The sequence below is a fragment of the Chiloscyllium plagiosum genome, unplaced genomic scaffold (assembly GCF_037043375.1).
Source record: "Chiloscyllium plagiosum isolate Xiang-an unplaced genomic scaffold, Cpla_swu_hap1 HiC_scaffold_1, whole genome shotgun sequence".
Taxonomy (NCBI): domain Eukaryota; kingdom Metazoa; phylum Chordata; class Chondrichthyes; order Orectolobiformes; family Hemiscylliidae; genus Chiloscyllium; species Chiloscyllium plagiosum.
In genome coordinates this window covers 68,237,534-68,251,433 of record NW_028270139.1, presented here as the reverse complement: position 1 = coordinate 68,251,433, position 13,900 = coordinate 68,237,534, and the positions used below count along the sequence as shown (strand labels likewise).

Genomic DNA, 13,900 nt, shown 5'->3' with positions numbered 1-13,900 from the left:
GTGGAACTTGAATTCAGTAGAACTCTGGAATTAACAGTCTAATGATGACCATGAAACCATTGTCAATTGTTGGGAAAATACCCATCTAGTTCAGTATTGTTCTTTGGGGAAGACAACTGGTCTGGCCTACATGTGACTTCAGAGCCACAGCAATGTGATTTACTGTCAACTGCCCTCTGGGCAATTAGGAATGGGCAATAAATGGTGGCTTAGATAGTAATGTCCAGATCACATGAACGAAGGAAAAGTATGATAGCTATATTCTTACATGCGGCTGTACCCAAATTGAAAATACCGGATCATTGAGATAAGACAAAGAGGTAGACAGCTGAAACCTGAGTCAAGCAAGTTTAGTACAATAACAAAAATTGAGATAAGGACCTGAGATAAAATATGAGCTCTGGTACGTAACCAGAAAAGGAAACAAAAGGGATATACAGCAAGTGGAACATTTGTGACATTGACGTACTGGGAATTGTGATGGGAAGCTGCAGTTGATGAGTCAGAAATTTCAACTCACTGCTGGGAAATATGAGAGGATAAGAGCTGTTACCCTGCAGCACCTTCAAATGCCATTGTACATGTCAAAGTCCATCATTCACTTAGTCCAGTATACCACAAAACAGCTGAAAATCTTGGAAGAATCTGTTAAAAGCACTGCTAAAAATATTAACCACCACAAGATTCACTGAAGTCATTTATTACTTAACGTAATAAGTCTCCATCCCTCAAAGGTGAATTATTCTGGCTGCTCAGAGGGCCAGTACACTCTAAGGTTACACAAAGTGCTGCCTGTCAGAGAAATTTAAAGCAGTTGTGATCACAGATACACATCTTAAAAACCTATCCAAACAATGACTCCAGTGATACAAAACCTGTTGTGCAAAGTGTGTAGTCAGAGACAAAAACCCAGCAATTCCTGAAAAAAAATGCAAATGTTCAAACTATTAACAATGAAGGAAACCTAGATTGTTGATTGCTATCTTAATATCAACAGTCAATAGTGCAGTGCAATTTTCATTCTGAAATTTTATTTATCAGGATTGAAATGTCTCTGTTTAAGCAAAGTGAACTTTATTTCTTTTGAGCAGAGCTTTTTTTAAAAAAAAAATCACTTTTTCAGTCAATGGATCTCTGGGCTAACAACTAGACTGAGTGTAGTAATTAATATTTCTTTAGTGTTCTCAGCCTTTCTTAATCAGACACAAAGCTTCTGATGTATTGGTTGAAAAGTCATCTCTCCCTTGTGTTTTCTGCAATTGAGCACTATGAAGAGACTAACAGTGAACAGGTGACAATTGCACAGGAAGAGTGTTGTCGTAGCCTCAAGGGATTGGGAGGAGAATTACTGAATTACATCTGGAGGGAAGAAGTCAGCATTGTGCTCAGGAAACCTTAACCCATTACTTTCATTACACTGCTGTTTGAAATGTTAAACTTCAAAGAATTTTGAGAGCTTTAAACTTGAACATTTGTTCAGAAGAAGAAGAAAAAAAAATCACATTTCTGAATGTTGCCAGAATTATGCACAGAATATCTGCAGGGGTTCCAGAAGTCACTTGCTGTAGTTTAAGGTGGGCGTTGGCAGGTGGAACCCACCAGAAGAGGGCGGGGTCCTGATGAAACTGAATTTTTGCCATATTTGTTATAAATGAAGCTACATCTCTCTCAACCTCTTGCAAGGTATTTTTCTTCAGGGTGGAAATAGAGGCAGGGATTCACAAGATCAGGTGTACCATGTGTTGAGCTGGTGGCTGATGCGGCAGGCTAGCTTACAACTGAGCCAAAGGGAATATGACAGTCAGAGCTTTGGCAGGTTTACTTTTTATGGGTCACCTGAAGATGGGCTGATATTAGTGCTTTCATATGCATGTCAGGAATCCTTCACTAAAACCTATAACTTGCAGCAGGGTTATCAGTGAAAGGCAGTATTGTTCTGAGGGATTTGGGATCTGTTTGTACACAGGAATCAACACTTTATATTTATCATGCTAACAACATTATTTTGGTGAATTTTATGTGACCAAAGTACAGAGTCGATTAACATTTATGAATTTTGTTCTTTCCACAGTTTGTGGTCATCACCGTTTGCTTAAAAGCTGGTTTAGAGACCTCATCCTGGACTCTTGTAAGTAGAGATAATCCATGAACTAATCCTAAAAATGAACATCAAACAAGTTTAGAAATCACATCATTTTGTTATTTATGATTTGTTTGTCACTACAATCAAGAAGAAACTATGCATGTTTCAGACTTGTATTAATAGGCATAACATTTTACGCAGTTTGTCATTATAATGAGCAAGCAGAGCAAGAATTGTACTTATCGCTACGTTTTCAGATCAATGAAGGGATTAAGAGCAAATAATAATTTAGCCATCAAGGATCTGGCTGTGACACAGTCACAGAATAAAGGACACACTATTTAGAACTCAAACGAAGAAGAACCTATTCACTCATAGCGTGATGAAGTTTTGAAATTCTCTACCTGACTGATCAATGCTAATCAGTCATTACGTAAGTTCAAGACTGAGTTTGATAGAGCTGTGGTTAATAAACCAAGATCTAAAATGACAGAGCAGGCTCGAGGGACTGAATGGATTTCTCCTGCTCTTATGTTCCTAAAGACTATGAGATCTCCCAGTGAAGCTTGATTTGATTTCGAACTTCCATTAGATCTCATCATGGGAAATACCTTTCCTTATTTTGCATTTCACTCCTTTGCAAATAATGTGGAAATGTTAGCCCTCCGGTTTCTGACTTCGTTCAACCTACTTCTCACTTGCAATGCCACCAACGTTCAAGCAACTTGGCAGCAATCCAGACAAAGCAGCTCACTTGATCCACAAGCATTCACCCTCTCCTTTACTGATATTCAATAGCAAGCACCATCTACAAAATGTAGAAATTCACCAAGGCTCCTTCCAAACCCATGACCACTTCCATCCAGAAGGATAAGGGCAGCAAGTACATGGGAACACAATCACCTGCTTGAAATGTGCTGTCTAAGGAGCCTTGGTGAATTTCTGCAGTGCCCTGGAGATGGCGCGCACAGCTACTACTGAGCATCAGTGGTGGAGAAAATATGCATTTGTGAATATGGAATTAATTACCATAGTGGGCTGCTTTGTCATGGTTGTTGTTGAACATTGTGTTATTTAAGTTGCACTCATCGAGGCGAGTACACAGTAAGTTGAACAAAATCAACCAAAAGAAAATCAGAAAAATACTGCGCCATGCAAAAGAGTTTGTAAGAATGTGAATTGCGCTGTCTCGTAAGCCATAGGTGAAGAATCAATTTACAGAAATGAAGAGAATTTAGAAAGCTGGAGTATTCAGGATATGGAGGAAATGAGAAGAATTGGATTTAACAAAGGAGCTACGAAGTTGGCAATATGGTTTATTTTCTGCTGCCTTGTGTGGAACAGTATCCTACAGCACTTTGTGTTTCAAGGGTCTTGTTCACCAACCAACGGTTGTTATCACTTCACCAAAAATGCATTGCCTCACTTTCTTAGATTCAGACCCTGTTTGAGGGGCATTTCCAGTTAGCTACTCTCTCTCTCTGTTGGGTTATTGTCATGATCTCAGAGGAACCACGTCCACAGGGAACATAGGCTGAGGAATTAAGGTTACAATTTTGAGGTTATAACTTCAATCCATGCCCCTTTGAATGTAACATCCCTGTCATGAATGCAGATTTTGGAATTAGCTATCTCTCTGGACTTTTTCCATTTATGTTAATCTCCTGCCCTCCAGAATGTTTGGTGTGAAGAAGCAAAGGTCACACCAACCCCATACTGGTTAAGACTGCACAGTCCTAAGCTTTTGGCAATTTCCCAAATGGAGTAATATTCTTCAGGAAAATAGAAATTTGTCCACCCAGATCAAGACAATATGCTCCCAGTGTGGGTTAATTAACTTCTGTCTTTACTTCATACGCACACTCTCCAGGAAATGTTCTGTGGAACTAAAATGTAACAGGATTTTGGTCTGTGGTGTTAAAAATTATTACACCAGTCCTTTATGTCCATTGCTAAAACTCTTTTCTTGTATGAACCGCGCCATCTTCTCATTCTAGGAAAGAGTTCTCACCGGTTTTATTTTTGCTTTAATTAAAAGGAACATATGTTGTCAACCATAATGAAACCAGATTTTTATGCATGAGCTGTTTTTCCCATCAGAATTTTATTATCTTTTTGGAGTTTCACGGTGCCTGTGATTTCTATTATATAGCATTCAGAACAAACTTACAAAAAAGCTCTGAAGTGTAGTGCTGCAAACAAAATTTGAATAGTTTGAACTAAATAAAACCCTATTATTAATTATACGGTTTTTAACAAATAAACAGAGTAATCTTTTGATTATTTTGATTTACAACTGCTGTGAGATTCAAAAGATATACTTACTCAGCCAAATGTAGATAGTTGTAATAAATTATGAGCATCCTCCTTTCAAAATAAAACTCTTGCTGATTCAGCTTGCCTTTTTGGAGGGAATTAATGCAGATCTGGGAAGCAAAAGCAAAAATACAAAGTGCTTGAAGCACTTGGGTCAGTCAGATTTTGTGGATTGAATGCATGTTAATATTTCATATATAAACCCTTCCTCCGAACAGGCAGATATAACAAATGGATGAGCAATTAAAAAGTAGAGTGAAGGGAAAAGTACTGATAGATATATCTTAAGGCATAAGAGTGAACTGATTATGTGAATAAATGGCCAAATGGTGATTCCTTGAGACAGGAGTCATAATAAGGAAAATCAAATATATTAAAGGCATATATGAGAAACTAAGAACTAAATGTATTTTCTGCATGGATAGATGGAAAAGGCATTAGAAATGAAAGCATGAAAAATGACAAGGTAGAACTAGCTGATATGGCCTAGAAGGTGAGAATAAAGTAGCAGGTTTGACATCAGGAGTGCAAACTGCTCTATCAACACACTGTAACAAAGGGTCACTATCTCATGCACCATGCTGTTTCTTACTCAACTAGCACACCACGTAAAGCTGAGTATTTTCCAATATTATAATACAGTCCATGCTGAGACCGAGAACTGCAAAGTGCCTCATGCTGTTCCTTTTCTCTGTTCGTATTTTTTAAATTACTATTATTCTTAATATTTCCAAGTCAGAAAGTGAATCCAGAACCGAAATGTCAATTCTGCTTGTATTGAATGATCTGATGGGTGCTTCTAGCTTTTTTTTCCATTCTGGAAATTACTTAAAACAACCTTTAATGTGACATTGATTTTTGCTATCTGAACTCCTTTCCTGTTACATTTTGAGTGCATTTCCTTGTTACTATTATTATGACTCACTGGGGTAGCACACTGTAAATCGAACCCCACTGTTCCTGGCATCTTACCAAATGTTAAAGTTTTTTTTTTAAAAGTACACACAGTACCCAGATGTACCTGACTTTCAGACCAAGGTTAATAGAAAGCACAGACTTGGTTTCTGTATGAAACAGCAATTATTATTTATTGTAATTAATTAGACTATAGCTGGAAATAAACATATACCAACCATTGGCACATACTTCTATTAACTAAAAATCTAATCCCCTTATGAACTCCTCCTTTTTCACACACACACAAACACAAATGCGCGCACACATGGGAAAAATAGATTATTGGTGGAGATTGAAAAACTGGGAAGTCGGTCCTGAATCTGATGTTGAGATTATCCTCTGTTGGCTGCCCAGACTGCTTTGTTCAGATGTCTTTCTCGAGATGCTTTTACTGGTTTATAAGAAGTACAGAATAATTGATTCACTTGGAAAATGTCTCTGATCTGTCAGTTCACAGGTCACAGATATACTGCTGCAGAAAAGGTGACTGGTTTTCTCCAAGTTTAAACTGAGTTTTTGACTGCACAGTACAGTCAGCTTCTGAGCTGTGACAAGATCTGCAAGCTTTCTCTCTCTTTTTTCCAGCTCCAAGTTGCTCGGCCATCCATGAACCGATCACACTGTTGTTGGCAAGCTAAAGTCTCTGCCATTGATAATTGTCACAATCCACAATCTAATTGTCACAATTGACCAATCAATTACTTGTTTTCAGGAAGAGCTGCACTAGTACATGCTGTTAGCTTTAGATCATTTGCAATCTGAACTTCAATTGCTGTGTGTTCAGTTCAAACAGATGTTTGTAATACCTACTATTGATATCAGATTACTTGCTTTTGAAACTGTAGCCACTCTTTCGAACATTAGTTTTAAAAATTTCTTTCTCATTTCAACCCCCAGTTTTTAAAAAAATGCAAAATAAAAATACATGGTCCTTACACTTTGATAGTTGTATGACCAGAATGCATTGACAGTATGAACAGGAAAAGAATTATAATCTATTAATCACAAATTGCTAAAAGGATGTTATAGCTGACATTCGTGTTTGTACACGCTCACAATATATCAACCTCCTTTATAGACAATTGGCAGAACTTTGATTTCAGTGCTAAAGAGACCAACTTGCAGGTAATGTGAAATCACAAGGGAAGATAGCAGCTTGTTAAGGGTGAATTCACACACCAGTTTTAATGGCAAGGTTATCACTTTGTTCCATGTTTGAAGTTGGTTTGTGAATAGACCATTTTAATTGATGTGCTGGCCTGAAATTTTGAAATCCAACATGGCAGGTGGTTTGAGACCTAAACGCAGAGTACAGTGAGAATCTGATTGGGTTGGGTCCCACGGGAAGTATTGAGCAAACATTAAAGGGAACGTGTTTTCACATAATTGCTACTGTACAAAGGAAGGCTCATTATGCCTGCATCAGATCCTCAAACCAGTATCATTATCTTTGGCCAATCTCCTGTATAATTCCCCCTTTCCCTTGTGCACTTTATCCAAGAAATCACACATTTGAACCTGCCTCCATCACATTTCCAGGAAGTGCATTTCATATCCTGACCACTCACTATGTAATAAACATTTTACTCACTTCACTTTAAATCTATGCCCTCTTGTTATTTTACAAGTGGGAACTGTTTTTCCTAATCTTATCTATCCAGCCTGCTCATGATTTTGAAAACCTCTGTCGAACCTCCTCTCTCCCGCCTCCTGTCCAAGGAGAATGATTCCAAATTTTTCAGTCCATTCTCAACTGAAGTTTCTCATTCATGGAACCATTTGTGTAAATTGCTTCTGTATTCTATCTAATGCATTCACATTCCTTCTATAATGTGGCTCTCACAACTTGTTAAATGACTGATTAGTAATATGGTCAATTCTAGACACTCCTGATGAAGAGCTTATGCCCAAAATGTCTATTCTCTTACTCCTCAGATGCTTCCTGACCTGCTGTGCTTTTCCAGTGCCACACTTTTCAACGTTGATCTCCAGCATCTGCAGTCCTCACTTACTCTTCCTCAATTCTAGATACCAAAATCAGAAAGGCTTTGAAAGGTGTATAGAGGAGGTTTACTGGAATGGTACCAGCATGAGGAATTTCATTGTGAAGAGTTTGCAGAGCTGATGTTGTGAAGGATAAAAGGAAATGTGATAGAGAAATGAATTAAACGACATCCAGTGTCAGAAGGGTCAGTAGCCATGGCTTGTATATTTAAGGTGATTGGCAAAGAATCTGGTGATAATGTGAGGGAACACTTTTTGTTAAAACGTCCAGAAATTTGTTTTGATTTGGAATGTACTGCTGCAAAGCATGGTGGAAAATACTTAATAGCATTTAAAGCAATGTTATAAATGTTTGAAGGGAAGTAGTTGCAGGGTTACAAAGAAAGAGCAGGCCTTCCTAAGATTCTTTGAAAGAGTTAGCTGAGGACAATGAGCTGAACAGTCTAGTTCTGTGCCATGTCTTTCTATGAAGTAATTATCTTTCTTGCAGGCAATATTAACAAGAAAATATTCTTTACTTCAAAAATTGACACAGCATTTGTGTGCCAAATTTGTTGTTGTCTTCTTAAGCAGTCCCTCAAGAGAACTGACTTTCACTCCACAGTTATGATTTAAATGCTTGATCCACACAAATAAAAGCAAAATATTACAGATGCTGGAAATCTGAAATAAACACAAAATGTTGGAGAAACTTAGCAGGTCTGTTAACATCTATGGAGAGAGAAACAAAAGTAATGTTTTGAGTTCAAATGAAACCTTTTTCAGAAATGTTCTGAAGAGGAGTCATAAAACAAATAACTGTTCACTAAGTAGCAAACTTAGAAGTCCCATTTTGGGTATGATCAGGAGATAGTAACCAAAATTCCATTGTTTAGGTTACAGTTCACATTTTCAATAAAATTAATTTGCACAATCATAACCTTAAAATATTCAGTGGACCACTCCAATTGTGCAGTCTGATAGAATGTAATTGATTCCATTAACGTTTTCATTTTTTTAAAGTGTGTATGCCTTGATATATTTGTGAGAGATAATGGGATACAGTTTTATTAACACAGTTAGAAATAGGCTTATCACCAATAATAATCATTTTGTCGAGTCCTCCACCTGTGAGTAATCTGATTTAACATGATTAAAAAACTTTAAACTCTTTAACACTTCTATTCTGCCCATCCAGTGTAGATAGTTTTAATCAGACTGTTCAAAATGTTATGATACATATCTAGGGCAGGTTGGATTTGAACCCAGACCTTCTGCCCATCTGATAAATGTTGGCATTTAAACTTCAGACTAGTCTCCTTACATTTTATCTCTCTCAACTTCACCTATCATCATAATGTATGACCCATTTCCACATTCCTCCCCTCTTGACTAAAGAAATTTCTCCAATCTATTTGTAATTATCCTGTATTTTTAGAAACACAAAGCTAAACTACTGCAGATGCTGGAAATCTAAAACAGAGTACAAAAGAAATATTTGGGCCTGGTAACATCTGTGAACAAAAATATGAGGATTTGTATTTCAGGTTGATGATCAAAGTCTGAGGAAAGGTTATGAACATGATATGTCAATATGTATTTTTTCACAAAAAAATCTCCAGTATTTTTGTACTATGTTTCCTCAATGTTTATAATCTTACATGTGGAAGCATTGCTTCCCCATTTACCCTGCTCAGCTGTAAAGATCTCCAATAAGTCACCCTGAAGTCTACTCTTTTTTTTTTAAAGATGAAATCTTAACGAGAGAATCTTGGCAATAGCTGTGATCTCTCAATTCCAATACCGTCCTTATAATTTTTTTTCCCAGTGCTTCTATATCCTTTTCATAAATTGGAGACAAGAACAGTGTGGGCCACTACTTTAGTGTACACTAGTTGGTTTCTTAGAAACAAGTCATCTTTGATATATGGAGATGTTTTAAAGCATGCTTAATTACTGCCTTTATACCTAGGGAGGTAAACACAATTTGCACAGCCTTACCTTGTTGTTGCAGTTGACAAATGCAATAATTTCAACTTCAGTTTGTAACTTGATCATGACAAATTTTAATCTTCAAGCGATGGAAAAGATCGCTGAATGTGATTGTAGGTGCTTTGCATAACTCAATCATGTTTAAAACTCTCTAATCTTTTGTGTGTTTCAACCAATTGCATCCAATTACACAAACATTGCTGGCAGAAACTACCTCCTGTTTAGAATTTCACTACAAATTGTGACCAGATAAAATCTTTCCTTTCTGCCTATAAACAAGCAAATAAAATTAAGTTGTCTAAAAGCTGCTAGTTTGAATCTCAACTAAACAGCAAAGCATGAGAATAAACACATTTTTAATGTTATGTCTGCATCATAAATGCACTATGTTGATATGTAGTATATTAGATAATTTTACTCTATAATCTGGTAAGGTGATCTTGATATCTTTTTTTTCACTAGTTTAGCCATGTGGCTATCTGGGGAAGTATCGGAATGTGGGTGGTGCTGTTTGGAATCTACTCATCACTGTGGCCTGCAATTCCACTGGCTCCTGATATTTCTGGAGAGGTACTTGTTTTGATATTTACATTTACCATTTATGTTGCAGAAAGAAAAGGCATATGACAACGTCCAAGTGCCCGTTGGCTGTCATTTCTTCTGAAATAATTGTCAGATTTGTTTTTAATCATCATTCTGTGAAAGATCTTTTGCATTTGCAAAATTTCCCAAATGGATTTGGAAACTGTGATAATCTATTTACAAGATGCTCTGAAGAGTTTGTCACATTAGAACCAGAAATTGATAAGTTTGAAAAATAAATTAAAGTAATATTAAAAGTTTTGTCAAAAATAAAGCTGCACTAGTTTTGACTGGGTGTTGAAATGTATTAAGGAATATAGCCAAAGATATTTTGTTTTGCTACAACCAAGAAATTGTCAGTTACCCACTGGAGATCATCTAATTTGTTGGACTGATTATCTTCTAATATTTTAGTCCATTTACTTTTGGTCACACAAGACTCCCATTAAAAGCTAATTTCAGTCTTGACAATTACCCAGTGGTTAGCAGTATTGTGTGGTGTGGACCAGAGATCCCTACTCTGTGCCATTTTAGCCAAATTAAACAGACAGAATAGTACTGTTTGGTTTTACATCCAAGTCCGGGAAGAAAAAAAACATTTATTTTCAAAAAATAATTAATTCGAGTCCCTGCTTTTATATTTACTGACTTGTGCTGAACAGTGCATGTGCATGCATCAGAAAGGTTGCGCGTTGTTAAGAGGATAATAATTCTGTAGATTATCTCATAACTTTCTCCTATAACTTAATTTGTACTTTAACTAAACCAGTTATTCATGTGTGCCTTACATGGCACATGGTATAATTAAGACGTGACCTAGATATTTCTTTTAGTTACCAAATTTCTGTAGAACATTTTTGCCTCCTTTTATTCTTGTGCATTGTTTTCAATTTATGCTAAAATTCCAGCAATTAAATTGCCTCATTTCCGATTGTACCTCTAGCCTTGTAAGATCCTATTGGGTTTGAGATGCTTGAGTCCATGCAAAGTTAACTAAGTTTTTATCTTGATACTTCCAAGTAACTAAGAAAAGCACAATGATCTATAAGTAACTAACATCCAAAGGTGGTACTTATAATTTTAATGCCACAAAACAAAAGTCAAGATGTAGATTAGTACAAAATCTTTAATAAAAACAAACAGCTGGAAATGCAAGTGTAATATATGTTGTTAAAGATGTGAAGTTGAAATAAATTGCTATGTACTTTGGCTCTAAATTGCTCAGTAAAGTCAGCATTCGGACTGTCTTATAGGTTTGTGACAGCAGTAGACATGGTATTGTTCTTAAGTAACATATACCAGATTCTATGTTGTCTTTTCACTCTTGTTTAAGGAAGTGCTTAACTGTTTATTTACTGACTTCTGTTTGCTAATGACTGTCTGTGACTTGTTTTGCATAGTTGCATGGAAGAGATAATGCAAAGAGATATTGGAGGGGGAAGGATTTTAGAAGTTTGTCTGCATCTAAAGTGAAATAAGTCATTATTGCCTCTGAAGTATTGCCCATGTGCAATGTCAGCAATCTCGATCATTATTGATGTCTCAAGAAGTGCTGAAAAGTGCATGCAGTATTATTTATTCATGTATGTCAATGTGTCATATGATAGACAGGGAATTATTTTGTATTATCACAGTATTTTCATTTTGTGCTAATGATAATAAACAATACCAAAGAGAGACATAAAGCCAACATAACTAGACATTTGTGAAGGATAGAAAACCTGATGCGAGGCATTAAAATCTACTTAAAACGCAAATGAAACTGATCAAACTACATTTTACAGAGATTCCTCTCTGAGAAGATTAGACTGTCAGATTGTGCGAGTGTTTTATTGGAAACCTGTTAATTCCAGCAATGTGTGAGATGATGGATATTTTGTAAACTGCAGTATTAGTTCCTTTCTATTAGTGAATCGGAGTAGGGAATTAAATGCATAGGCATGGAAAAAATAGTGACCCACCTACATAGTGACCCACCTAACCATCCTACTTAATAAATATGCCTCTTGAGGCTAATTATTAAGTAACAGTTATGGAGGATAATTCTACCTTCCCTAGCTAAATTGGGAACTATTCACCGAGGGAGGAAATGAAAGCGAATTATCAAAATCAAAGATTAATTTCAAGAGAGGTTCAAAAATCTACACCATGTATGTTGAATCATCTTTAGTTGATAAGTACACTACCAGTACAGTATTTGTAGTATCAGATATTTCATTCAAGTTACACAATTATTAAAGCAGTACTTTAGACATAGATGTACAACCCTGTTATGGTTACAAACTGAAATCAACATCTGGACCCTGATTTCTTTTTTAATTATGTGATGCAGTCAGAAATGTATTAAAAATTTTAACAATGTTATAAGATGTTTGTTCCAAACGAATTCAGACCTGGCAAAGCTATAAACTTCTGACTGATGATTGGTATTTGTTTTTAGAATCGGTCTCATACTAATGACAAAAATCAGGTCAATGAAATTGCATTTTATTCTGAAAAACTTCAGATAGTTTCATTTATTTTTCTCTATGTGTACTTGTTACTTCAGAATATATAGTAATGTGGGAATGTTACAGTCGGCATTTTCACCAAATTTTGTAACATAAGCAGTGTGTGTGTGGCATTCATGACTGACCATATAGGAGTGAAGATTTCACTGAATTTGTTGGTAGCAAGCTTTTACGCTTAAAGTTAAATATTCTCAACATTATTCAAATTAATTTATGTGTTTGATGGTTTTTCTACTCTTCCTTTCTTATGCCAGGATTTAGGCTTTGCTTTGCTTTTGAATAGAAATAAAGAATGTGAAGATTTCAATTCAAGGGCCACTGAACTTTGCAATGACTGCTTTTTTATATTATCAATATTTCATTGAATGTGTGTTTTAAACCTCACTTCCAAATTAGGTGAAGCAATATCTTAAATTTCTAAAGCTGCATACCAATTTACCTGATTAGAATTTAGTAATTCCATGTGGCACACATGGATAATTAGGGTATTCACTCCTTTCAGCTTGCAGGTTAGCATATATGCATTTTTAACAATGCAGAACACCTTTGCTCTTCTTTATACTTTTGTTTCCTGGTCATTATTAAAAAGTAATATTGATGGACGAGGATGGAAATAGCCCACATTTGTACTGACAAATTTGCATTTCATATTAGAGATTTTAGTAAACCAACATTGTCTCTTTCTCAATGTCATGTTTCTGAATGACAAGTGGAGAGGTGTCAAATTCATTTACTTACTATAGTGTTGGTATGACACCAAAAATTGAAATAATTAAATATTAAATCCTTTATATGTATATTATGAAATAAAATTTATTTTGAATTGTTGTGGATGTGTTTTGAAGAAGCTCCTTGGAAAAAAATTGAAGCTGAACTCTTAATCTGAGCAGCTGTCATGTTGTATAGACAGCAGACTTGTTGTTTTCCCTTTGGGGCCTATTGGGCCTTCAAAACACCAAGCTTTGTGACTCTGTGATTTCTGATCCCTTGTGAATCCCCCTGGGAGCTACTTTTGTGACAGAATCCCATTTGAAGGGGCTAAGGCCTAGAGAAGAAGTTTGGCATGGGCCACAAATTTCACACATTAGGAACAATTTGTAAACCGTGCACAGAGGCAGCCGGGACCTGTCCCCAGAACAGACTGCCCCTGTTACCAGTATTATATGAAAAGGATCACTTTTCTGTTTCCCAGATGATTTGCCTGTGTGTGGAGGGATGTGAAAAGTTAGAAACAAAAATGGTTTCTACACAGTGTTTGGGGGGTAGGGGGGGTGTTGAGGGGAGAGCTTTTGTACAGAAAGGAAGGAAATACCTCTGGGATTTTATTTTTCCCTTCGTACAAAATACAATGAAACTCTCTGTTTTCAATACGAATGTGAGGTTTAAATCTTTGAGCTTTGGATTACCTCTGCAGTACAAAATCTGACAGGCTTTCAAATATAAAATAAAAACTTTGTCTTTTTAATTCATTTTGATC

General features: G+C 36.1%; 1 protein-coding gene across 2 annotated transcripts in view; it reads left to right on the top strand.

Moving 5' to 3' along the window:
* The window catches only part of atp8a1 (ATPase phospholipid transporting 8A1), a 360,724-nt gene that overhangs the window by 313,955 nt on the left and 32,869 nt on the right, over nucleotides 1-13,900 (top strand). For both annotated transcript variants that reach the window (XM_043691994.2, XM_043691984.2), the window contains exons 31-32: nucleotides 2,072-2,128; nucleotides 9,794-9,901. In XM_043691994.2, coding sequence (XP_043547929.1) covers nucleotides 2,072-2,128; nucleotides 9,794-9,901 — 165 coding nt within the window. The remainder of the gene's footprint in view (nucleotides 1-2,071; nucleotides 2,129-9,793; nucleotides 9,902-13,900) is intronic.